We start from the raw sequence: 27,080 nt of genomic DNA, 5'->3' as shown, positions 1-27,080 counted from the left end.
CTGCTTAGCGAAGCTTAACAACTACCGCGGTCATTGGCGTAACCAGCATTTTTCTCCAGGCTGAAACTTTTCCCTAAGTCATTGATTCATTAAATAAACGACGCTTAATCTACCTCGCACATTACTCGTTTGATTTCGAGAGACATCGTACTGTGAGATTTAGATTTTCTATCTCGCAGGGTCTTCGGAGTAAATCCAGTATCGAGTACTCTTTCTCTGTCAACCAATTATCGGGAGATGAATCTTTCGCCGAATAAATATCGCGTCGATTAATTGCCCGTTTATCTTCACCGGTTCAAACCATCCGAGTTTCAAGTTCTTTCGAGGAACGCGCTTTAGACGAGATCGGGGATCGGCTAATCGAGAACTCGTCGGCGAATCGGGGGCTGAATCTCCTGCGGATTCGTCGTTGATTTATAAGGTAGTAACCGCTATCGCGCGTTTCTGTAATCGAGGGCCATTGATAACGCCGCGGTATCGAGCGACGATCGCGTAAAACCGGCGCCAGTACTCTTTAAACTCGACACCGGTCGCCGTGAAATCCTCTCTCCTGGCCTTCCTTCAACCGGACAACCCGGAAAATTACATTTTAATAACTGCTGCCGACGTTAAATGGGATCCTCGATCGTGGAAATTGCTTCCACATATCACGTCCCGTTCGCGGAACAGCCATAGAATTATCGATCTCAAATGAAACGAGTGGATCGTTCTAAAAAGTTCCCGGGGGAATACGCCGCTATGAAGATATCAAAACTATTCGATAAATTGCGCATTTAACGAGAGCAATTTCAACTTCACACTTTCGCGTGGAAGAAGAATCTCTTGGAATGGAAAACGAGGCGGTATTCAGGAAATCGAAGTTACAAAGGCACAGTCGAGTCTTTAAAGGTACGAATACAATTCTCGCGCACGCGATCTATGCGTGCACGCATTCGCTTAAACGTGACTCGACGAAGAGAAGAAACGTATCCCGCGGCCATTCTACTCGCGGAATAAGAAATTTCTTGCGCGCCCGCTGCAAATGAGCATCTCAGAAAACTGAGAAGGGAGATTTAAATGCAAAGTGAGAATTCCTATGTTTTCATCCTCGACGATCGCTGATTAGACGTTCTTTCATTGCCTCGACAATTGCGAATGAAAAATCTGACTAATGAGTTTGAGGAATTTATGTCTTTGAAACTTCCACAGGCTGATTCTCCTGATGGTAATCGTTTTTCTAGTTTGAAGTGTTTAGAGTAATGTTTTCATGTTTTTCAGCATTGTAATTAGCTCATCAGGGTTTATGTACTCGTTAATATTCTGAATTAGGGTTGTTACTAACTTACGTGATACCCCGTCCGAATCAATAGCCCTGTTACAAGTGTTTCGATCTACAAACATGATAAATTACTTTGAACGCGATTGTCCCATTCGATCGATCGAAGAAATCGATCGAGCTAAGCGATTCGTGGATCGAAACGATCAGCGGGAACCTGCGGATCGGATCACGAACGCAGAGGCGCGATGTATGACCGTTGGTCACGCCAGCCTATCACTCTTCAGTACTTAATTACCCCCGGCCGATCAAGTCAGGGTGGTCCACGATCTCTTAGCATGGATACCGATCATTCGATACGTCCCTTGATTGTATTGATCTCTCTGCGTGATATCTGCTGGGTGATCGATCGAATCAACCTTCACCGTTCGCTGGATTCTCGATGGATCATGGAATACCTCACGGTTGGTATCATGACGAAGTCATTTCAAACTTAACTCCAAATGTCGCAGAGCTGTTGAAACGATACCAGGGTATCGTTTGGAAACATCATCGCTGAAATGACCCCGCGGAAGCAGATCGTACCGGAAGATGTGTGTCGCGTGCCCCCCCGGTGTACTATCACGTTCGCGTACCGACTCGGTACCGAGGTCGTAAAGCTGTTACACTTGGGAGAACTCGTGCTCGTCGACGGTGTGCAATTAAGATCGTCGTAATCTTCCTGTTTGTCGCGGTGTTTACAGCCTACACGTGTTCACTCGCCGGAGGAACCCCCTGCGAGAGAATAGTCGGAACGTGCGTCGACCGGCTGGTCGCAATTTGTCCTGCTTTTAAATCTCCATTTGATCGAGACGGAAAGGAGGTCCGTCGATACGAAAGGGGTAACCGTCGAGGATTAATAACCGTCATAAACCCCATTACTCTTGGCAACATATTCTGTTGCATATAACAGTACCGCAAACAATGGCCGCGGTGCTGGTTGCTCTCCGTCCGCGAAGCGTGTCCGGTGGATCGTTTCCACGCTCGTGGTCGCATGCCGGCCTGGAGTAGACGGCAAGAAGCGACGCCGGGTCGCCGGATCCCGGCCTTTCCGGCCCCCACAGTGTGTACGTACGCTTTTCGTGCGGTCGGTAGAAAAACGACGCCGACCAAGAGCCAGGCGAACTGAAACGAAGGATGCAGCACAGCGGAAGGGAAGCGCGGCGCAAACGTATGTATCCGTGACTAATCTTTCACGGTGAGGAGTCCCGCGCGTGTCCCAGTATCGTGAAGTTGTTGAATTATTGCCCTGTTATCTTGGATGGTTGCACAGCGTGGGAGGGGCGACGGCCCCCTTCAGATCCAGTTTCATGAAAGGCACCGACGATGCCCGCCTCTCTCACGGAGGAGACACCGTTTCTAGTTCTAATCTGTCGGCCATTTGTTAGACGGTTATGACGTCCACCGAGAGGGATGCAAGCAGCCGAGGAACGACGGGGTGCGTGGAAGGGGGTATATGATGCGAGCCACGTTGCTCGTGTCACCGTTTGTCCTCCGGTTAGCCATTGGGACCACCCTGCACGCCCGGCAGCACGATTTCGTCGGATCACGGGCAACCTGCTCCGAACCTGCGCCCTAGCTCCCTAAACCGACCTTTTTCCCCTTTACGCTCTGATTTATCGATCGATCGGTCATTGAACGAGATTTAATGATTTTCATATTTCTTAAACGACTATTGCAATTGCTCGCGTAACAAGAAATTACAAGAAACGACGGCGAGATTTATGGCAATAGTTAATTACACTGACAAATTTCCGATTCTTAGTTTTCAATAATCACAACTATTTGTTCCAGTTACATCGATCAAGACCGCGACAGCCATTGGAAAGCCGTATATTCAACGTGCCTGGATACCTGTTCGGTGAGTCAAAGCATCTGACAGTTAGAAAATAAACTATCGGAAACGTTAAATGAACAATTGCGACGTAACGGTAACGAGATCTCTTGAACGTTTCGCCGATCGTTAACTGGCTAACTAAACGATTCTCTATGTACTTTCTGAACAAACGTAATCGCTCCTTCGAACCGTCAACTCGCTAATCAGAGCGATTCATCGGCGGTACGTGTTTTAAGGAAAAGTTACATAAATTTCCGCGGCGAGAGCGCATTTATATTCAACCGTGCGAGCATTTGTCAAGCCGGACAATGGTTTTATAAATGATACCGACGAGTTCGCGCCTCGTAGATCACGATGCCTGTACAATGGGAGGTATCAGTCAATCGAGGGTGCGCCAGGAAATTCGATATTCGCTTCGTGCATCGTCGACGCCATGGCGATTAATGATCCACTGGATGCTCCGGAGAAAATTTCAGCCCCCGTACTCGAACGAACGAGTCGAGCCACCCTTTATATCTAATGTAGATATAGTAATAAGGATATTGTTATTAAATGTGAGTTTTTCGAAATTCGAAACCGAGACTGCGCTCGCGTTTGTCATATCAACTTTTTATTTAACACATTTAGGAGATAATAAATCGTCGAACAACCGTGCCGAAGATGTAATTGGGCCCATTAGTAGCTGATTACTTCGCATAAGGATTAATTGGCAGTTTGATCCGCGAAACGCCAAGGATCGCAGAATCCCTCCACTGTAAAGACAATTTTATTACTGCTGGTAGAGGACGCGTTTCTCGTGGTATCTCGGATCGTAAGACGCGGATGGTCGGCGAGATGCGCCGCCATAAAATACGAATCCGAATGAAACTAATTGCTTGTATCTGTTCGACAAAAGGAAACTCGTCGGACCCGTGCCAATAAACACGTCCCTTGTTCCCTCCTCTTGTTCGCTCGTTCCTTGTTCAGCCCGCGATGACGCAAGGTGGAACGGTTTCGAGCTACCTAAGGAGAGGCAGGGGGCCTTGGTTATTTATCCGCGGAAGGGTCTATTAATTTCCAGCCAATAATAACTCGGACTCCTCGTACTAATTAATATATGAGCACCATCGGGTCGGTAAGAGCAGGTTCGTCTCTCGGGACGATCTTAAAGACTCGTTCACCGTCTATCTTTCTCTCTCTTCGTCCTCTTGTTCTCCGCTTTCGTTACTGCTCGTCTCTGCTCCTCTGTTCATCGCACGGGCCCGTTCGTATCGGCAAAACGATGATGAAGAACCGGCACTGCCGACAAAGATACCGCGACATGAGCCATGCGCTCTCGTTGCCAGCACCGCTCCACCGGCTCTAGACCCATTGAATCCTGATGGAGAGCCCGGGATCATCTTTATAGGTGTGTCGCGTCGATAAAAATTCGATGGACGAGAGTTGACTTCTGCCAAAATCGTTAGGGACTATTGCATTCTTCAAATTCAGTTGGGCTTTATAGACTGACTGACAAATGGAAGATTCTTGAAAGGTTTTCAAGGATTTCCAGTGTTTTCTTAGAAGACAGTTATATGGTAGAACTCCATTTGTCTGCGATATAATTTGTTGATAATGGAAGCTTTGAGAGCATGTCATAAACGAACTCAGCGATAGAGATGGAATTTTTTCTTCTGATGGCGAGAAAGGAAGCGACGTATTTCCTCGGTAGGTGTGCCCCGATGTCACAGGCGCAAAGTTGACAGGGTAGGTGCACCGGATGTCGCATTGCCGCTCGGAAGTCGTAGAGACACGTGTATGACACGGTGAAGCACGCAGCAATTCGCGCGAACTTATGAACCGAGTTCACGCACATTACACGCATTGCAATACGTACGTAAGCGACCATTGGGCGTAGTCCTGGCCATTGTCCCGTGACAGACGCTCGATTGTCCCTATTAATATGAAGGGGGATCTCTCTCTGATATCCTCGAGTGCCCTCGTTTCCTGACTTGCCCACGTACGAGACACCTACTTGCAATACCCTCGTCGCGCGTTGACGATCGCTCGTCTCTTCCTGCGGCCTACTTCCTGTGAGTAACTACACCGGAAAGGTGCGGAGATGTTGAAAGAAAAAGTGTACACGGTGAAAATGAACGGTTCGTTTGCCACGAGACTTAATCACGCCCACGTTGCGCGGTAAATAGTTCGCACGATCATTATTTTAACTCCTTGCCCTCGAATCAAGTCTGCGCTTCTTTTTTTATTTCTTCAGCTCGAAACTGTAGCATAGAGAAAGTTGAAAATTAAGTAAGCTCTCGAGCGAAACTTCGCGTCCATTCGACGAATTTCTCGTTTCGTATCGGTAACGGTGCGGAATCATGTTCGCTGATAATCGATAAAATTCTCTCCGAGGTTTTTATTAGACCGTAAAATCGGGTCGATTCGAACAAATGTGGTGAACGGTTTTTTTTCCGAAGGTCGTGTCGATAACGTCCCATCGAAATCCTTCGGGGCCACTGAAAATCATTTTATTCGCGCGATATATTATAATGCGGTGTTATACGTTCGTGGTGTTTGCCCGTGATACGAGGATGACGATGGTACCGGGTATGTATTGCGAACCTGGCGCGACCTATACGGCCGCCTACGTTTTCCTTCGTAACAAAGAGACGCGCGTTTCTTTCCTCGTCCACCCACGTGGCGACATAAAAATATCCGCGCAGGTGGTAGCGAGAGAAAATTATACGCGGCTCGTTTCTTCGGATTTTAGCAGATTTCGCTTTCGTACGTGAAAATCGCCGCACCTTCTACAAATAAACCGGGAGTACCGTTAACGCGAAGTAGTTTTCTGCATAATTCCTAGCCCGAGGGTTTAATAAACTTGGTTCCAATTTTTCCATCGAAGAATCCATTGAAATCCTGTAATCCTTCAGATCGATTCGCTTTATTCCGCGATGACCGTGCCTGCGATTTATAGAACGACTCTTGTAAATTCAAATTGGGCCAGCGAGTCTGTTCGATTAAGGACAGTAATCCCTTATCGACTTTGCTATCGGCGATGCGCTTCGAATCATCGTTTCCTCGTTTCATGCTCGCATTACCGGGCTCGATCTTCTTCGCATGGAATCTCATGCGTCAGAAGTCGATAAAACGTCCGTTGGAAATCGCCAACAGTTTCGGTGCAGGTTCGCACACAAAGGTCGCTGCGACATCGGTACGAAAGTCGTCCGGCCTCGCGAAAGCCGAGAGAGGAGAACGAGGGAGGAAAGTTGCCCTTCTGTTTAGCATTCGCGATGATATCTGGATGGAGTCCAGAGTGGGCTTAACGGGCTGTCGCTCGATATGGGCGCGGTCGCCTCTTCGGGGTTACGACTTGGTCGTCCTCCTCGCTACAAATCGTGCTCTTCCTTGCCTCTGCCCACGCGTGACAAACAGGTGCTTTTTTCGTACACCTCGCTACTTTTCAGACCACGTATGTTAATATCACTTTTTTCTTTTCGATTCCAAGTTATACAGATTTCGTAGATTTAGGTCAGAAGGTTTGAATCGTTCCTACCGCAGCAAATGTCTGCACGTTTCTCATAAATAAAAATAATGAGTTTGTTTTCTTACGGCGACAGTTGTCTCTTAAAATACATTCTTCGACCTTTATCCGTGCAGCGCTACCGAAACGATTCTATTTCGACTTTCACGTCGTCATTCTGGTACGTGCAAGTGGTTTCCACCCAGGGGATCAGTCCTTCACCCCACGAGGTATCTCTTTCCCAAGATACACCTGGTTGATAAAGCAACGAAAACATAAGGTTCGCGGGGCCTGTTACATTTTAGAACGAGATGCAACGTATCACGAGTACCCTGTCATTGCGGGGCCTTGACTCTCGACTCCGTGCTCGGAGAATGATGCGGTCGTTTTCATTCGTTTCGAACGTGCGAATGCGAGCGCATTTCGCGCGATCGTTTAACAGGAAATTCAATTACGAAACTGGAACCTATTCATATACTCGTGTACAAATTCACTTTCCAGCCGTATGAATTCCACCCCCGAGGCAAAAATAAGAAGACCCCAAGAAAAGAAGTCGCTTCGTCTTATCGCGGTTGGTTTATTCAATGATCGTAGCCGAAGAATTTTGCAAAGTTCATGAAAGAACGAACGGATGGAACGGGGCTGTAATTAATTGGCGAGATTAGACGCAGCCGCGGCATCGGTATTATGTCTTCAAGCCCTGAAGCGCGTCAAGCAACGATATACTTATTCAAATTCTATTCTACCGTCGCGTTCACCTTCGGCGTCGTGTATAATATCTGCGATCGCTAGCCGTGAATAGCAGCTCGCAAGGGTAAGGCAGGCCGTGTGCAGTTCTCTGCGCAGGCCACAGTCGCGTTCTATAGGATGATCGAGCAAGTCAGATAAGGAGGAGACTCTCGCGGGGGTCAATCGTTAATTTCTACGGAATTCCACGTGCTGACAATACGGGGAATACAGGTGGACGGTAGATGAGAGATAGGAGAGCGTGGCCAGCTTGCACGAGCTCCTGACGACGCGAACGACGACACGACTCGAAACGAGGAACAAACGAGAGCACCTTCACTGCTGGTTCCCTCGAAGCAAAGCGAAACGAAACGAAACGAAACGAAACGAGAGGAAAGGAAACGAGGCAACTTGGGCACACGTGGTGCAAGCAATCCCTTTCTTTATTTTCTCTCCTTGTCTCCTCGGATCCTCCTCGCTAACTCCGTTCATCCTCGTTTCTTTTCTTCTCTACCATCATTCTTTTCTCGGCCGACCGTTCGAATCCACGCCAGCCTGGACCCTGGATCGAGTCCAGCTAGGTCGATCGTGGCATACGGGACAAGACGGGGACTCTACGAGTCCGAGACGTGATACCTCGGTTCTCGGAATGACTCGAAGAGTCGCTGCACCCGCTGCAACCGGCGCCGCTGAACTCTCGGCCGCCTCGTGCACCTATGCACCAAGGTCGTGTGTGTGGATGTATCGTATGGATGTGACCAACTCGTGCTGCGCATCGTGCTGAACACGAGGAATAATTTGTGGACAGGCCACGACGACGATTGGAACATTTACTCCGCACGCTATGCCCGGTGTACCTTTAAACACGATCGGATCTTCGAGAGCGACGCCGTTCTGGCCACCGCTTCGCTGTCCCTGCCAATAGACTCCCTCGAACGCAACGCGTTCGTGATGGAAACATCATTCGAAGCTTCATGGAAATTCTCGTTACCGATTCTATTCTAAGTTATTACGCCTAACGGACATTCGTGACTTCGTTTCTGGAGAAGTCCCTTTGGAGGGAACGTTGCACGATTCGTGGGAGAATTCTGTGTCCATCGTCGTTAACTCTATTAAACCTGAAAATTTCGGGTACCTGACTATGGCTTTCAATTTTACGAATATAATTGCACAAGTCGTATTAAATCGTATCGTCAGATGTTTCAATAGATAGAATTCCCGTGGCGATAACTCGGCATTCGTGTATCGACGACAGCTGAAAATATCGGCCCCCCTAAAGCTGACGTACGCGATCTCTTTCGGGATGGTCGGAGCGGTCCAGCAGGATCATTATGTATCCAGATACGCGCATGTACCGCGCGGCCAGGTAGGAAGTTGAAATCCACGAGTCCTGGTTTTCTTTGTGGCCGACGGCCCTCGTACGTCGTGCTCGCGGGACGGCTATCGACAGCCGATGGCGTCGATTTAATTTCCGCAATTTATCGGCCATTTCCACCAACGCGAAACAACCTGTCCCATTTGCGGCTCAGCCACGGCCCACGGGGCAATAATTCCGACACCCCGAGGTAATACGTATTCCACCAGCCGAGCCTCACCACGTGCGTGTCTGCCAATCTCTCTTTCTCTCTCCTTTCGTCTCTTTTTATTTCTCTCGCACTGCACCTTTCTCGCGGTATATAACGGGCGTGCATATAATCTCGGGCAACGACGTTTCTAGTACGCCCACCCTCGGCGTCTCGAGGAGATCTGAAAGGCCGCCGCCGTCGCGCGAACACGTACGTCATTCTCAATTATCGCCGACGACAAAATCGCCGGGACCCTCGCTGTCTCGTCGAGGCTGCTTCAACACGCTTTCCTTTCACGTTTCATATTCTCGGAGAAGATGCTCCAAATAATAAGTAAAAATTTTCCAGAAACATTTCGTATCTTTTTAATGAACGACCTATCGTGGAGTAACTACTCGTTGACATCGAGGTAACGAGCAATCGCGTATTCCGTCACATGTGCGTTTCTCCAGCGTGGCACGTGCTCGACTTTAGGGGATGGGTCGCAGGGGTGTGCCTGCTGGTGGCAATAGGGTAGGGTAGATAAGCATCGAGAGTCATCTGGCCTGGACAGGGCGCATCATTAAAACGTTACATGGCGAGTCAGTGGACGGGGTGGGGGACTGATTCACTCATTGAATTAATTGGACATGCACGGGCTTGGGGTTCGTTCGGACGGAACAGGCTAAGCGTCAGGTTTCTACGTGGCTGAGCGGTTTTTCATCCCGTCGATGTTCCCGGCGATATTGCTAATTATACATGCTTCCCTGGAGTTTTCTGCACTTTTACCAGTCTCGAGGTAGGAGGAATTACGCTACCCTCTTCGGCTCGTCTCGCGCGAACCGAGACTGGCGCCGTGAATCGACAAGGAACCGAGAGGATTGTTAACCAGCCGTCTCCGATGCGTCGCGGAGATGCTCGTGAGAGGCTAATTAATCGCAATCAACGATAAATGACGCCCTTACTAGTCAAGACGATCGCGAGACCGAGATAAGCCTAGCTGAATAGCAGTTCCTCGTCGCGTGTACCTTGCCCTCAGCCTCGTTTCGTTAATTCCTTTCGACCGAACCTCGTTAGTGACTCATCTATCTTTAGGCCGGAATGACGTCGAGTAGAAACAACAGCGTACACGCAGTGATCGATAATCATTTTCGAGGAACGATTCACGGAAGGGAGGAGACGGGTCGGGTGACACTGCAGACGGAAGATCCGGCTAGGTGTCATCTGGTCGGAAAGTCAGGTAGACGATGGCGAGGAGATAACGAGGACTCGTCACGATTACGTCCAACGAGCTTGTCCGCTGGTAGCCGGTGTCTAACGCGCAACACGCGTCTCTTAATGACGCCGGAGGAAGGCAAAGGTGAAATTATGGTGCCCCGAGCCCCCTGCTGGGAACGATCCAGCAGGTAGATCTGCCGCACCGTGGCTAGCCGGCGAGCATACTACGCGCTGGTACACGTTAATCGCGCGTTGCACGAATGCGAGCCTCCGGAGAGAGTACCCGCGTGACGGAAACTGGGTGGCCCGTGTTCGACGAGATGTTAATTGACCGGCACCGTTGACGATGATCTATATTTAAAAGCTCCGCAGGACCCCGCGAAAGGGACGTTAAATCGATTTACAAACTGACAAATGGTAAAAACGCATCGGCGTCGGTGTATCATAAACGCGTAAATACAGCTCGTTTTACGAGTGCATAAAGTAGGCGCCGCGTCGCGATCGGGACGACCTCGAGCTTGTTCCGTAAGGCCGTTCCATATTTTTTCGAGTGATCCAGGATACGGGGACAAGGAAGATAAGCTGAGGATCGAGAGATCGGGAACCGTTAATCCGGGCTGAGGGTAATAAAAATGTGCCGGCCGAAGTCGCTCTCGTCCGATATTTTACGCGCCGTAAGCCGGATTCATGGTGACCCAAGCGAAATTGCATCACCGTGCAAATATTCCTCCTCTTTGCCACCGGGGGTTATCGTAACTTCGAGGCGTATACCTCGTCCTTCTCTCGCCTTCCGGTGCTTTCAGACTTGGGATACGCCGGGAGGTAAGAGAGGGTGAAAACGCGTATGGGAAGGGAAAAGGAGGGAAAACAGGCAGCAGTTTGGCAACAGAGTTTAAAAGGACGAGGGTAGGATTCTTAGGCTCTTATTGTGAGACTCATTCTCTATGGCTCAACGCCTACAATAATCTCGTTACGATTCGAATCAGGGGGCCAGCGTTGGGCCCTCGGGCTTTGACAGCCGCACAATGCAAGGTGCTTTGTCCACGACTGTTGTGGACCAATGCCAATCAGAAGCATAATGTCTCCGGTGCATCTCGAACTGTGGGATTTTTCTAGTTTCCCGGGGCTAACAGCGCGAGCTGAAGTCTCCTTTCTCTGCTGATGCAACTCCTGCCTATTCTTCGCCACCGCGTTTGTTTGAAAGTGTTTTGGCTCCGGTTGGGAAAATATGGAGATGTCTCTCGTTTTCTCGAAACCCAGTGGCCTCCAGCTGGATTCGTCCATCGCATTCTTCCGCAACCGTGAGATCCTGCTTAAACGAACTCGCCGCGGGCCGAAATTCTAATGGAGGACTCAATCACGAAAGAAAAGGGCTCTTGGTAGAAAGGCGGATCGCGATTGATTTTCATGAATCCCTTAGGCGAGGCTTTCCGTGAACAAAAACCGCAAAATTCAAAGTAATATTGAAATTTCTAATTAACCGTTTCACGATTGTCTCGAAATTGCCGCAGTTGTTGCGAGTTCGAATGTCACGTGTCCGGTCGCGAACCCTTTTACCTTGTGTTAGGTGATAATTCATAGAGGGACGAGCACCGGTGCGTTTCTCGTTGCGCGTGCCATACGTGCCCGCCCTGTTTTTAACAAACGGCAGCGTAACTGTCGTCACGATACGTCGCGGTTTCCCTTTGCAGCACGTTGCATGCCCGTCCAGCCAACTGACACGAGAAATGTTGGTACGCCACTTGGCTCGTCTAATGCGGTAATTGTTGGTCGATTAATTTGACAAAAACAAGGAGCCAGCCGGTCAAGCGAGCCTGCCATATTGGGCATGAAATTGATTCTAATGAATCGCTCCCTCGCTACACATTCGATGTCCTGGTAATCGATGACGATGCATGCCCGACCAATCGATCCATCAACCGGTTCTCCGCGTGTCTCGAGCAAAAACTTCCTACATTCGATTAATGAAGATATACCGAGCACAAGTTATTCGATTGCCCGTATCATCGAGCGATCTATAGATGGTTCGGATAATTCAAGAAATAACGAACAATTTTAAACAAATGTTACACCATTCTAACGATACCTTGGAAGGACTCCCGCAGGGTTAACGAACCGCGTGCCATGTGTTAGAAAAATAACGCTTGTTAACAAACAACCCATCGAACGTAACCCGTTCGCTAACGACGCGTTTATCCGCCTCGATTTCCCTTGGACATCGCGATAACCAGCGTCAAATGCAGGTTCTCGTTACATGAAAATTCCCCGGGCCTCGTCCCAGGCTCGATCGACGTCGGCGCGCGAGATTCCCCGCGAGTTAATATCTAACCCCCATGATTGTAGTCAATTGAAGAGGCCGACGTTATCAGATCGTGGGCGCGTGCCCATATGCCGTCTCCCACCACATGGCGTGCTATGGCACCGCGAGCGGAACAGAGATGACCACGGTTCTAGCCCCAAGGGTATGGTGCAGTCTAGCGTGGCACAGCGTGGCGTGGCAGGGTCATCGCGTCGCTTCGGCGTACGGTACGCCGGTATCACGGCGATCTACAAATATATTACGTGCATTATGCGTACGCTTCTATTTATGCGTTCCGTGGCCGTGTCCACCGGCGCAAACGTGCCAGTCGCTGGCTGCCTCTAGGTAGTCGCCAGCATATGTCGCGCGGCACGATAACCGCTATGCAAATTCCTCTGCGAGCAGCAGCATCCACCGACTTGGCCGTCCCCGCACGACTCTGCGTAGTTGACGAACACGCGTAACTTTCGCGGGTTACAACGAAATCCGCGAAGAACAGGCACCGAGGGAACGTGGCCATTAATTATTTCACCGTGCTGAATGTCCGGGTAGCCGCGGTTTCGAAACGGCCTGCTGCTACTTTGGCATCCCCTATTATTTATCAAACGATAACACCGGCTTCAGTAGAATAGAAGCGGAAGCGAACAGCAACGTTTTTCTTCATCCACCTTTTGTGTACCGTTAATGCCCCCGGCTCGGCGTCGTTTCCCGGGAAAATTCCAAAGATTCCCCAAAGGGAGGGCTCCAGTGTGTAACTCAGCGGGTACGTAGCTATGCTGGAACAATTTGTACCAGCGAATCGTCTGGGAGAGGAGTAGAGCTTGTATAGTTTAACTCGGTAAGATACGAGCCTCCGGCCTGGACGTAAGTTAACCTAGCAATGGCAGCAGGCGAAAAAGATGGCTGCTAGTCGAGAAGTATCGAAGAGGCATCGATGCTACGAAACCACCTACCTGACACACGAACGCGGCCGAAGAGGTCCGAGGGAGGATAAAGGTAGCCACCACGAAGAATTCCGCGGCTCCCACGTGAAGCTATCAAATGTCTGACGAATGGGCAAGAATGCCGTGCTATCAAAGGATCTGGCCTCCTCTTCCTCTCCGGTAAATACGCGCGTGCAAGGAAAAAGAAAGAGACGGGGACGTGGAAGATGGCGATGGGGGAGAGGGAGGACGATGTCTTAAGACAGGTAGCGGGCACAAAGGGAACCGGACACTCGCCTACGCCTGGCTATTTTATTCCTCGCCTCGTGTACCCAAACCCCTCTCGCCTTCCGTACCGATCACCTTGAGAGGGTACCTACTCACAGGTGCACCCGAATGCCTACTAAATATCCTGTAATTATATGCCGTGCACCGACAGCTTCCATCTACCTGCAGCAATCTCGGGTAACCGAACGGTGCAACGAGTGTTTGCAGAGCGATTCCTTTATGATCTATCGAATAACAAACGAAGAATCCCTACGATGAATAATAGCTGGATAATTCGGTGACTCAGAACTGACGGAAGACTTGAAATTTCTATCTAATCTATCCTAGATTACTTGAAAACGAAGGATTCTTCTGGACATCCTAAACGAGTATTGTCATCACGAGCTGCCCTTGATTCGTTAACTCGCCCCGGAGAGTAGCGAGGCGCGAAAAAAGGCGTAAGTGCACCTCGTGGCCGCGGTTACGTGTCCGCTTCGGCGTTTACTACTTACCGGCCGAGTAGGCCACCCACGGCGCCATCTTATCCGGAATCTCCCTGTGGCACGGCGAGGGAGATACGCGCGAGCGTTATGAGTCGGTACTCATCCTCTACGCTCGCGTACCCACCGTTTAACTGACCGTCCGGACCAGTCGACTTCTCAAGTTCCATATCCTGTTCGAGAGTCCGAGAATCCCTGGTGCATTGTTTATCTTCGTTCGGGGAGGCGCGCGGGATGATACGGACATGGTCGTTTTAAGTGTTGCGCAATAACGTCTCGCAGCATCGCGACCGCTTCTAAGATCCTCGTTTTATGATCGCGGATGCCTGCGTTTCTTTCGCGACTTAGCAAGGGTATCCAGGTTTAGCACTCGCAGGTTCGATGATTTCAACTCTTCTGATTGACAGTCGCTAAAGATAACCGAGACTCGAGAATGTCTCGATGCAAATCGTCAACCCCGATAGAGGAATTGAAAAATTCAAGCGTTTATCTTACGCATAGTAACCGCTAATCACGAACGCGTCCGCTTCACGGATTATTCCGTGATGTCGATCTATATCCAGATCAGAATTAGTTGATAGGGCATAGCTTGTATTCAGCAATGTGGAAAAATGGATACGCGTGGTCGAGGTATTGTGCCTGTTTGCGGATAACCTTCGTGGAGCGAGGAGCTGGCACCTCGAGGTGAAAACGCGACCTCGATACATCTAACGCGACATAGTTGCCGGTGTGCCGCCTCTCGGGGCCTTTTATCAGGATGGAATTTACAAGAAACCACGCCTCGTTCGACGCGGATGATCGTAATTTGGTTCGGCCGGTACCGGCGCGGCGGATGAGTTAGCGCAGACGAGGCGAGAGAACGAGGCGTTTCCATCCACGGGGAATTAAAATATTTCGACGCGCCGACAGAAGGGTTATCTCTCGGTTGTGGGGTCTTACGGCGCACGCCGATGGCTAATGGAACGAGCCCCGTGAACGCTCCGCCGGTTCAGCTGGTTACAGAAACGTGCGCTGGTGGTCTCGACGGAAAGAGATCTCTATCGCACCTGCACCGGCGCACCGACTAGCTGCCTCGTAAAAATTCATAATTACGATGAAAGTTACGAGACGGCTCGACCACTGTTGATGATCCGCTTGACTCGCGAGGAAAGCGAAGAATACTCGAGGGAGGGTAGCTTCGTTAACGCCTTGTCACCACGCTGCGCTCTCCTCTCTTGGTCTCTTATAGAAAATACCTGTTGATGAATTCAGATGCAGAGTTTATAAAATGCTCGTTAGAATGTTGTAATTATGACCATATAATGAGCACACCCAAGGTGTCGACCTTGCACGAACGTGGGTTGACTGGAGATCTAATATCTTTGTATAAAATGAACAAGTAAGTTGCGTGACCCGATTAACTATGTGTCTTGTTTCATGCAAATCTCGTTCATGCATTCGGAATGTAATTTCTATCTTTTACATTAGGCATCTGATAAAAATAACAGGATACTTCGAACGGAATTATTCGAAGGATTTACCGACTTGTACAAAGTTTCAAATACTCGAATAACGTTTCTCGTTAAAATATTTATACGTCGCTGGTAATCCTCGAAACCAGCTTTGACTGGCTAATGGGTCGTTTTTCTCGCGCTTGATCCGACAATGTTTTCTCGCGACAGACAGGAACGAACCCTTCTTAAGACACACTTCCCGGGGATCATCGTAATCACACGTACAAATATTCGTTCTGTACGCGTGTCCATCGTTCGTCTGTTGCATTTTTCTCGAGAAAAGAGAAGGAAACGTTCCGAAATTCCGTGGTAATCCTCGTAGGAACACCATGTGGGCTGCGATTACCGACAGGCTATTCATTAAGAGAAAGGAACACCCTTCGGGCCGTCGAGCGTAGACTGGGCGTAAATTAATGGCTAATTTTTTGGTAAACCGTGAAATACAGACCACGCGCCTAGCTTTCCTTTCCAGAGGTGCAATCGATCCCTAACAGACGGTCCACGCGCTGCAGCGCGAGCGTAGAACTAATCCATTAGCACCGTGTCTAACGTTGGCCAGTGTTCTTCCCCAGGCAACGCGTTGATGCCTCGTGTTTTCTTTGCAACGTCTCGGCTCGATCATCGTCTAGAGACCTTTCAACGCTGTTCGAAAGCGATTTGCAAGGAAAAATAGCAGGTCAATTTCTGTGCGGATACCCCGAAGAAAGGTGGCTGTTTATTTGCCAACGCCTGAGTACACCTTTCCTTTACGTTGAAAAGTAGACGGAGATTCGAGCGATATTTGTGCGAGGAAAATTTCACGGAAAAATCCTGTTTCCTTCGTTTCTTCCTTTTCGAAGCCGTCAAAGACCAGCGTACCTGACAATGAGTCGTCGATCTTGCCTGCTGACTAGCTGTAACTAAACTCTATTTAAAGTCTCGTTGAGCTACGTTCCGGGATGGAACCGCCTACGGAATTGGACAATGGTCAATGGAACATCCGGTTCGCTGGCACAGGTGGTCCTGTACCATTGCGCGAAATTTCCTTTTTCGTGTAATCTTTGAGAGCGTTAATTTTCGCCAAATACGACTCCCTTGAACCCACTTTCCGTAATGGTACGATTGAATGTAAATGGAACTTAATCGTTTCTATGGGTCGTCCGTTCAGCGATGTTGAGGAGACGTATAGCCGCGCTTGGGAGCCAGGATGCAAGTAAGGCCGAGGCCAGGATGCTTGTCACGAAAGGCTCAGTAAGTACGCGAGAGTGTTAAACCGAGTTTTCACGCCGGTTGATAGGCAGATCGCTCTAGGATAGTGCGTGGACGCGTGGGCGTCGGACGGTAAAGATACCGGTTTACGATGCCACTAAACTTACACTCACCGCGTAATCTGGAACTTTTTCCGACACGCCTTTCTACGTGCGAGGGGTCGACCGGCCAGACGATGCTCTGGGGTCCAATCGAATCGAGGGCAACAGGACTCTTTTCTCTTTTTTTTTCTTCTTTCATCGTCCGCGGTACGTTCCCCTCTATCTCGAACGGAACGTCGTAAAACGAGCTGATCGAGGTTCAGATACGCGACAAATGATGTCTTTCTTCTCGTTTAATCACCTGTCCGCGGCTTTAAAACAGCCGACGATGCGATATTAACGAGCTGACCGCTCGTTCGGGGCGACTTAAGCGTTTCTATCTCCGAGGATCGAACAGACGTTGCCCTCCTCGTATCCGACGGTCCTCCACTCTCGTCGAAGGTTAATTGATTCGAAATCGATGCCACGCTCGTTGCTTCCACGTACTTGCATAAGTACACGGTCAGAAAAACCTCTCGGTGATTTTTTCCATCGGTTATCTGGAGCTCGAGTTCCGCGTGCACGATGCACCGGTGCAACGTTACAGGTACCTGGAAACGGTGGAACAAGCTAGAGCCGAGGTTGGCCGCATCGGAATCGTAGCTTAACCGAAGATATCTTTATCAGGATGAACCATCCTCGTATAGCCGCGTTACGGCTTGATCGCAGCCTGTTCTGGAGAACTCCAGGCTAGCTTTCGCCGTGTTTCGATAACCCTGCAGCCGAGTTCGAAAGCGTTCGCTGCGCTTCGGAAGAGGAGAGTCGTTTCGAACCGATGGAATACCGGGTGGAGCACTCTGGGCAAATACTCGGATGCGTGCAGAGACCGGTGCGGGAGACGCACTGGTGTGAGCGAAGGATTCAAGCGGAGAGATAGGTTCTGTTCAAGGAAGCGAGAGGAACCGAGCCGTGCATTACCTTCTGAAGAAGGCGCGACTTCCAACGACTCTATATAACTGCTTTAGATAAGGATTGAGTAGACACCACTACGTGGAATGCCGTTTTACATAAACCCTTGTACACCGCTGCGTTCGCGCCTTCGCGCTCTGTTTCTCTTCCGCTCCTTTCCGCTTCCCTCGACTTGGACCCATCCTTCGACCACCATTGAGACGTACATGCGCGAGAACCTTTATCGAATCACCTACGCTCCTAAGGCACGTGCTCGTAAGTGCATCGCGTTAAGTCTCCAAGTGCACTACTCGCCGACACTCTCTATCCTCCGGCTCGAACAACCCCATAGACTGTTCGGTTAGATCATGGTGGGAGGTTGATGCGGTTTCTATGGTGCAGAGAATAGGCGACTAAACCTCGATATCGTTTCTTACCTTCGGACTTGGATTTTATTGTTCAGGACTTTTTCACGACCACTCGCGATCGTGTTATTCGAAAGCTCTTTTCATGGAAAACCTAGGATTTATCGTGTAATTAAACAATCGGTCTCACTGGAAATAAGACAGATTTAATGTTGAGTCTCGAATGAGCCAGGATCAGCTGTCAATGGGGTTCTAAACAAGTCATCAAGCTGTCTTGCGACAATCCATCGTAGCTCACCGGTGGGTAATTGAAAAAACTAACGGTGTATGTCGTCGGATTCTCTTCCTAGTTTCCCAAGACCCAACCGCGACGAGCGGGTCAAACGAGGGAGGAGACTTTACATTTAAGATTAAGCTTAGATCGGCTATACACGGCGGTCCGATCGTAATCGTCCTTGCGATCGGGCCGGTAGATCTCTCAGGATCACGACAGCCTTCTAATTGCGGCATTATAATTACAAATCGACGGTTATGCACGGGGTGGCGCAATAATCGTGGGCATGGCCGTCGCAGTAATTTATTTGCATTTCCACTTAGGTGTCTTCCGTGACCTTTCAGCTTCCGCGCTCAGACATTGTCGAATCAACGGAGAGGACGGGCGCAACATGTGAATCTAACGATACGATCTCCACGCCCAAAGAGCAACGTCTAGAAACAATAAGGCAGTTGAGAGCCGAGAGAAACCGATCGTATCGAGAGATCGCTTTATTTTCGACGCTAATAGCTTCTGAATCGCATCTCGTACGTTCAATGATTCGAAACGCCAATTATTGAATTCCAAAACGTTAACGCCTATCGATAATTAGCCTTGTTCATTAAAAACGATATGTTTCACCGATCGATTTCCGACGAATTGAGAATCACTATAGAGGATCGGTGGATCTGTTCCCTTCCTTGTATTTCGAATCTTATGTCGTGTTTCACGGTACAAGCGATGGAATTCTCGTTCCGCCGATTTCTGGCGTCGGATTCGCCGCGTGTAACGGGGGGAACGGCGAGATTTCGGGGCAACAATATCATTTGGTGGCCCCGGGTGATGTAGAGGATCGGGAATTCTGGGCGTGGGCTCGCGACATGCACCAGGATTCACGTCGACCAGATGGAACATCGGGCTCATTTGTGCTCGCACGAAGCTGCGTGTTCCCGTCGCGTCGCGGCGGCAGCCCCGAAAGCGAAAAAGAGAAAGGGTAACCGCTTGACATTATCATTTACTCAAGCCTGTCTTCGTACCTGTGACACGCGTCTTGTTACTCTCTTGCACAGGTATTGTACTTTGATTTTTTCATCTCGACGGATCTAATATGTTGCATATGTCGCCCCTCAATGCCTTCTAGTAAAGTTTGAGTGAAAGGAGTCCACTATGTTACACCGTTTCATTTATTAGGTCAACATTAATGACTGCGTTTGAAATAAGTACACTTTTAAAAGTTAGAAATGGTTTTTATTAATAGAAAGGATAAATATGAATGAAAAACATTGGTGTAGATGAATATTTATAGAATCCTAGTTTCGTTAGGTGCATTACACTCCTGCTTCCTAATAAATCGTCTTCTCCCCCTCGTTTTGAGATGCATTACGACTACCGTGACTGGGGGACACGTGTCGTATCGGGAAGTGGATGCCAGGAAATGACGGAACATCTAAATCCTGCTCGAGAGGGTGTTTTCCTGTAGCAACGCGTGCCACAGGGTGCTTCCATTGGCGCCTTTTTTCCGATCTTCTTCCTTAACCCAGAATTTACAAATCGCAATTTCCAATCTCACAAAAATCAAACAGAAATAAGAAAAAGAAATTCGCCTATCCAGGATCGCGATTCCTTACCTTCTCGAATTCCCTCTCGCTGGTCGCTTGTTCACGCTCGATCCCAGCGTACGTCGGTTCGTGCTAATCGAAATCGAAGAAGGCGAATCTTCGACGAGCTTTCCTTCCTCCCTCGCAGCACCGCTTCACGGTGCGGCTAGTCCGTGGCGAAGCCGAAGGAACGAACTGATTTACATACTGGCTACGCCACTGCCTTTGCCTTTGCTGCGGGGGAGAGAACACGTGTGTGCGAGCCGCACTCTCTGTACAAGTGTACTTTTACGTTTGCGTGTAGGTGTGTGTGGGTGTGGGTCCCTGGTACCCGGAAGGCGCGGCCCCGAAGGTTCAAGGACTGAACGCCAGGTGCCGCTGGAAGGAACTTAAACCGAAACATGCGGCGGCAGGTCCTTGTTCCTTTAGCATTTAGTTCCTTCTGCGTGCGAATTTACCTTACGATCTTGACAAAACGCGTGTTCCATTTCATTTTCCATCGACGCGCCTTTCGGCACCTTTGAATCCCCAATGGCGAGCGTTCAATAGCCTGGAAATTCCTCCGCACGTTAATTGCCCGGGAGGATAGAGGCTGCTTGATTTATCGGTCAGTTGAACGAGCATGGAATTTGGATGAAACTTGAAATAAGACGTTAATCTTGCGTAACGCTCGAACGAATGGCCTCTGAAAATGGTCACAGTCGCGGATATTTTGCATTCTGTGCAAAACTCGATCCCACGTGTGTCCGAAGACGCGTTTGGAATGCGAGGATAATCTCGTAGTAGGTGCATCAGGGCGTCGATAACGATATCAGGAACGTTACGTTTGATCCTCGACACTGGGATAAGTCCTCGCATGATTCTACCGACTGCTTTCACGTGTATGCGCTAACTTTCTCCGCGATACGAGACGACGGAGGAGAGAACCAGCCGGGGTTTCGGAGGAAAAATGCACGCTCGATCCTCCTTCGCCTGTTCGTCGCACCCACACACCTCCGGATCGGGCTCGTATCGAGCTGAGATCTTGGTAATCTTCCCGGCATCGACACACGGTTATATACTTATCCAGCTCCTTTTGCCGACGAGGATGATTCATCCCGAGGCGGTATAAATCACTCTCCGGGTCCCAATTCATCGCCGAAGACGCCGACGACTTATCGAAAACGAGGATTTCTCTTGTTTCGTTTCGCGCCTACGGGACTCTCGTTTCTCAGTAGGAAAGAATTTTATCTGCACGTGAAAAACTTGAAACAGAGAAGCCGAATCTTTCCGTTACCCTGAAAAGCAGAAGGAGGCTGCTCGAGAGTGTCGTACAAAAATAGTCGGCCGCGTGTGCTCGGCACGCTTTCGTTCCTTCGGGAAACAATCTGTCAGTAGGACAGATGCAAAGATAAGTCGAGAAGACACTTGGTTCCATCGCTTCTGGTGTCTTAAATTCTCCGTAACTCTGGAACGTTAAAATGGAGGGATGAAACACCTGACTCCATAGAAAATGAAGGGATCGGTTTAAAAAAGTGCATCGAAAATTCCATCGGCCAGCCGTCATCGTTTGAGGAAATGGTAATCAGGTACGATTACTGGCCATTCGGTACCTTTCGCGTATCGTTCGCTGTTGCAACAACGTTTTGTAATAATCCGGCGCTGTTCGTTATCGTGTTTCTCATTTAACAGTCCGCTTCAATTAGCCGTCAATTAGAAACCACCACTGGAGCACTAGCTGATTAACGACTGTCTGGAACCGGTCAAACGGTTCAAATCGACATCAAAGCTGACCCGGCTGAACCCCGCGTGGCAGTTTCACCGCGTATATTTACCTGTGCGTGTTTTATCATAATAGTTAGCCGAGTGTAGGTGTCCTCGTTACGGGAAATTTTCAATCCTGCCCGACGTTATTATCGCGTTCCATTGATTCCGAGCCGAGTAACTTCTTTTCCTTTTACCTAATTATGACGCGTTCCCACATGCCGCTTGTAAGATCGATAAGCGTGCATATTTGTTCCTTTTTCCAGCTCGTTCCTCTCACGGTGCCCCGGCGAGTTCACGAACGACTGGATCGGTCGGCGATTTCGTTTCGAGCGTTGGCCAAGTCCGAATCGCCGCCGCAATACTCTAATTACACCCTCGCTGGTCGAATTAAAATTCACGATCAGTCGGAATCGTGGCCCGCGGCGAGCGTAATCGGGACGTGTGCAGGCAGCCGCGATTGAGCCATGTTTCGATCGATTACGTTCGTCCCGATCTCGATCGGATCCGAGATACACCGGTGCGGTGGTCGGCGACGAGAAGGAGGCTGTTCAACGGAGGCAATGGCTCGCGGACGTTTCGAAAGCAATTAGGGCAGTAAAAGGATAATTTCATTTATGTAAAATTGCCGGCCACCGGTGCTTTATTGTCTCCGGTTGGCACGCGAAACGCTTTTTCGTTGGTGGAAATTATAGATTTGTTTTTATATCTGGCGAGAACGTATCGTTAACCGTGGACGTTGATCGATATTCGGCCTTCTCGCAGCAACGTTACAATCGCTAATAGCAGTAATTTCCGCTCGCATTACTGTCCGGCGACTGTCGACAACCGTTGCTCCCTTCGTGGCCATGGAATCACGGCGAGGTAATAAAAAAAAGTTTACGGGCACGAGCGTTCTGCCCGGATAATATTCTTCTTGTTTTCGAAAATTAACTGTAGCATTTTCTTTCAACCCTTTCACGTTGATATCACGAGGGGGGTGTGGGAAAGTCGGATTTCCAATGAAATTCCGATCGACGTCGTTCTCTTCTCCGCGTTTCCAAGCAAGGTCTGGAGGAAGCCTCAGGCTGCGGCGCGGTTTCTGTTCTAAACTTCGTTTCGTGACCGGCTTCGGTGTCCTACAAGACGTTTCACTCGAGCACCAGCACTGCTCCGCTGCGGAATTATTGTCCGTTTCGCGAGCCGCGATCCCGCCCGTGAAACGCGACAATAATTACGCGTTGACACAACCGGTATCCTTTCACATGTGAAACGGTCTGCTCCAGATTCTGAAAGATCAGTCGCGGGAGGGGTCAGCCTGGTAATGATACACCCATGCGGTCTCCATCTGACCCAACCCCCTTTAACCTTCCCCAGCTTCTTCCCCGCGAAATGCACTCGACACGATTTCGTATACGATCCATCAGGGGTGACAATCGACGATAGAACAATTTCGGCTAAGTTACCGAATTTGTAGATTTGCATCTCGATTGATCCAAGTTCCGCTGTTTAAGAGTTAATAAAAGGTTCTTTCATTAGGAGGTAATCAGAACATCGAAGTTTTAAAAATATTACCCCGTTGCGAATGGAATGTTAAGTGACTTAATCTTGAGGATGATTTTGTTTCTTCCTGATTAATTCGTATTCAGTTGTCGGTTGTATAATATAAGGAAGTTGCTTAGTCGAGGATGAATAAAGGAGGAATTTCTACGAGCAACCGGATGAAAGTGATTTTGTTTTTGTTGGAACTGCCTTGTCATACTAATTAATTCCTTTGGACTTCTTCGAAGCTTAGTGTAACTAGATTGTTATGAGGAAAAAGAGAATTATTCTCGAAGGTATTTATCAAGCGAGGATTTAAATATACAGTACGGATGAAATTTTCGAAACGAAGTACGCGATAAATAGAAGATTTGAAAGTCGAGGAGGGAAAGGACGAAACTAGCGGAACGTCGCGCGTCGTTCACGATTCAGTGATTAGAAACGATGACGACGGTTGATTCTGCTGCTCGCTTATAGCTAGTTTATCCGTACGCTTTCGAACGAAATGTCGTTTCCCGCGTAAGTGGATTCCTGCTTACAGTGTCCGGCTGCTACAAATCGATCCCATTATGCGGGACGATCGAATCCGATTTTAATGGCTCGACGTAAAAGCGATCGTTTCACCACCTGTGCCTCTTTCACGACCGCTTTCACGCGTGTTCGCGAATGCCGTCGATCCGCCGATTTTCGCAATGACGTTTCGTTGCTGGTTGCAGCAATGATTTATACATTTCATACCGAAGAAACATGCCGATTATAAATTCGGAAGAAGGACGAAAGGAAAGAACTCGGGATGATGTAATTAAACAACAGTGGATCACAATGAGCCCCGAGTCCCGTGGAGGATTAATGAAATTGGGCATTAATATCTCGGCGACGAGCGTAGAAAAAGGAGAGGAAGTTCGATGAAGAGATTTTAATGCGAGCCACAATGCGGCGCATCGAGGTGTAGCGGTGATATAAGGCCGCGAGCCATCGATCTTCCTGAAAAAGAATATCGACGATCGTGGCCGCGTATATAGGGAACACCCGCCGAGAAATCGGCGCCGAACGACCGGCAGGCCGATCGATCGAGCGATCGGCAGCGAATTTCTTGCATCCTAGCGTTCGAATCCTGTGGAATAAGAGAGCGGAGAAGCAGCGGGTCAGTCTGCTCGAAACTGGAGCTACAGTGTCGTAACGTTTTTTCTTCCAGCCTCTCGTCACCGATTCTTTCGGGCAGATCGATCGATCGATGACCCCGACGGGTCTCGAAGCGAATTCGCGGCGGCACCGTGTCGACAGAGGAGCGCGCATTGTGATGCAACGAGACTGTGTTTTATCGACGACGAATATCGTCGACGTGACACGGTCGCGTTCGAATAAATCGAAAACTTTCTCGATGGAGATACTATTAACCTTAGAAGACAGTGTGTTCGATATACCTGTTCGACGAAGGTAACGCGGCAATTGACTGCAACAGCGGATAGAAATACCGTTCGTGTTGAATTCATTCAATTATAAAGGATTGAAAGGCGGGCCGCGATCTGTGCCGCATATTTGACACAGCAACGAATAATCAATAGTGGATAACGTACACGGTGATCTATAATTATCTCGCTTAAACGGGGCCAATTGATAGAGGTAATAACCGACACGTTGGCAGAAATTGCCGGCTAATTGCTACAAATATTCCACGCTAAACGTAGCTGAGAAGAATTACGAGCATACCCGCGATCGGTTATTGATTGCCGGTACGAAAGATATTGGGAAAAGGCGCGAGTCCTTTGGGAGGAGGAGAGGAGGAAACGGTGGGACAGGATCGAAACAGGTTACCGGGAAGGATTTAAGCCTGGCGAGATGAAACGATCGGGGCCAGTTTGTTGACGTAATCGACGAAAACGCCTCCCATTGCGGCCCGAGCGAATCGGTTGAGTGGTCGACTGGCAGGCCGGTGGTTATCTTCAATTTTTCCATTAAGGCACAGGTTGGTCGCCTAATGGTTGCTACTTGCTCCTCCGGGTATTTCGACAGTGGATCTCACTCTTGACGAGGCTACGCCTCCGCGTTACCGAACCATCACCATCTCCGGCAATCTGTTCCTCAATCTCATCAATTCTCTTCTTCTTCTTTTTTTCTAATTGAAACAATTTAGCAATTTGGGTTTAATATTTAATCGAAGCAATTGTACAATTTTTAAAATAATTTATAATCAATTACCATCGAGGATGAAGGAGAGAATTATGGAGTAACAGGAGAATTGAAGATGTATTTTGGCCATTTCCTGGTGTAGACGTAGACGGAACGCGTGTACCCTTTAATAGATGGGAGGAAGGCTAAAATCGGTCGATAGGATTTCGTGGTACGTGCGGCACCCGCGCTCACACTGCACCTTCGCCTTCGAGACGATGGCACATAGGAAGAAACAGGTTTGACAACCTGAAGGTGGGCTCACCGGGGCCACGTGCTGCGGCGCATTACTTATAATCCCATCAGCATCTCTCTTTCCTTCTCTGTTCGTTCCTCTTCATCTCCTTGTCTCTCTCCCTGGTCCGTGCTTGTTTTTTCTTTCTCCCGTACGCCTCCACCGTTCCATCCCATTTTATTCCTCTTCTTCTTCTTCTTCATATCTGAGACTTCTCTCCTCCCCCGCATTCTGGAATCTCTTTCTGGAGTCTCCTCGTGTCTCGTCCACCCTGCTGCTCGTTCGACCGCGTTCGAATCGCAATGAACGGCGAACTAAATGCTCGGCCATTCTTATCTTGCCTTTAACCTTCGGGCGGAAAAATGGGATCAGGATGATGTTTGATTGATTTTCGGGATCTTTGGTATTTTCTTAAGATTGATGTCTCTTTACTCTGAAATTGATACAAATGGCAGGAGATAACATTGAGAAAAATGTGAAACTGGTATCAGTTTCTCGATAAATCACACCGACCCTGCGAAGTGTCCAAGGATCATATTTTATCTAATAAATTGAAATTTAATATCGACGCGTTTAATCATTCGAAACGCCTAAAACAGCTTCCCGGAGCGGAGGTTTTCTCGAACGGGGACGTTAACTGAATCGAAGCGATTCGCGCAAGGTGAATTGCACGAACGATCCAGATCAACCCGTACCTCTGCATTACGTTCATAGCGTGCAATTTATGCTCGTTAAGATACAAAATACAGACATTCGCGTACGCGGCCCGATTTTTCGCCCGTTTTAATAAAACAAGGCGCCTAGGCGGGGGCTTCTGACGCGAGCCGCCCGTTAATTTCTCGTGTCCTGCGGCCGGAAAAATCGAGTGAAAGTGCGAATGCTGGCATCTCCGCGTGTCCTTGCGCACGATGGAAAACTTCGTGGAGACCAGAACCTGTTTAGTCCTTGCGAACGAGACTAGCGTTTCTAATTCGTTCGCTAACACCTTTTAGCGGGTCGCTAATTCGTTATTGATTCGACCAGCGGCGACGTGCAAGCGCGCCTTTGATCGACGTCGACGTATTAATCCGCTCTCCGCCGCGATTACGCTCGACGGTGAAAGAAAAGAGAAGAAAATTGCTCGGGAGCAAGATCAGCCGGGTCATCTCGCATCTAGACGGCCTTGCACGTATTGACGTTGCTTCTGACGAAAAGCGAACTTGAAACCTGTTTCTCCGGCTCGAGGGTCTAACGTGTCCGTTCGCCATATTTTTACACGCGCCTCGTCCTTTTCGATTTTCCGATGGAAAATTTCCAGATCTCCGGTTTCACGCGGGAACCCTCCCGATCGGTTTATCAGGCTCGGGGCTGTCGATAATTCGAATCGTGGCGAGAGAGAGTCGATGCAATTAAGAG

General features: G+C 49.0%; 1 protein-coding gene across 1 annotated transcript in view; it reads left to right on the top strand.

Moving 5' to 3' along the window:
• LOC123988450 overlaps positions 1–27,080 on the top strand; it is a 168,967-nt gene that overhangs the window by 54,185 nt on the left and 87,702 nt on the right. Inside the window, exon 2 of the mRNA XM_046288606.1 lies at positions 3,089–3,155. Within this exon, the coding sequence (XP_046144562.1) occupies positions 3,089–3,155 (67 nt within the window). The remainder of the gene's footprint in view (positions 1–3,088; positions 3,156–27,080) is intronic.

The sequence above is a fragment of the Osmia bicornis genome, chromosome 14, assembly GCF_907164935.1.
Source record: "Osmia bicornis bicornis chromosome 14, iOsmBic2.1, whole genome shotgun sequence".
NCBI classification, from domain to species: domain Eukaryota; kingdom Metazoa; phylum Arthropoda; class Insecta; order Hymenoptera; family Megachilidae; genus Osmia; species Osmia bicornis.
The sequence above is the reverse complement of the archived record's forward strand: the minus strand, read 5'-3'. Positions and strand labels throughout refer to the sequence as shown.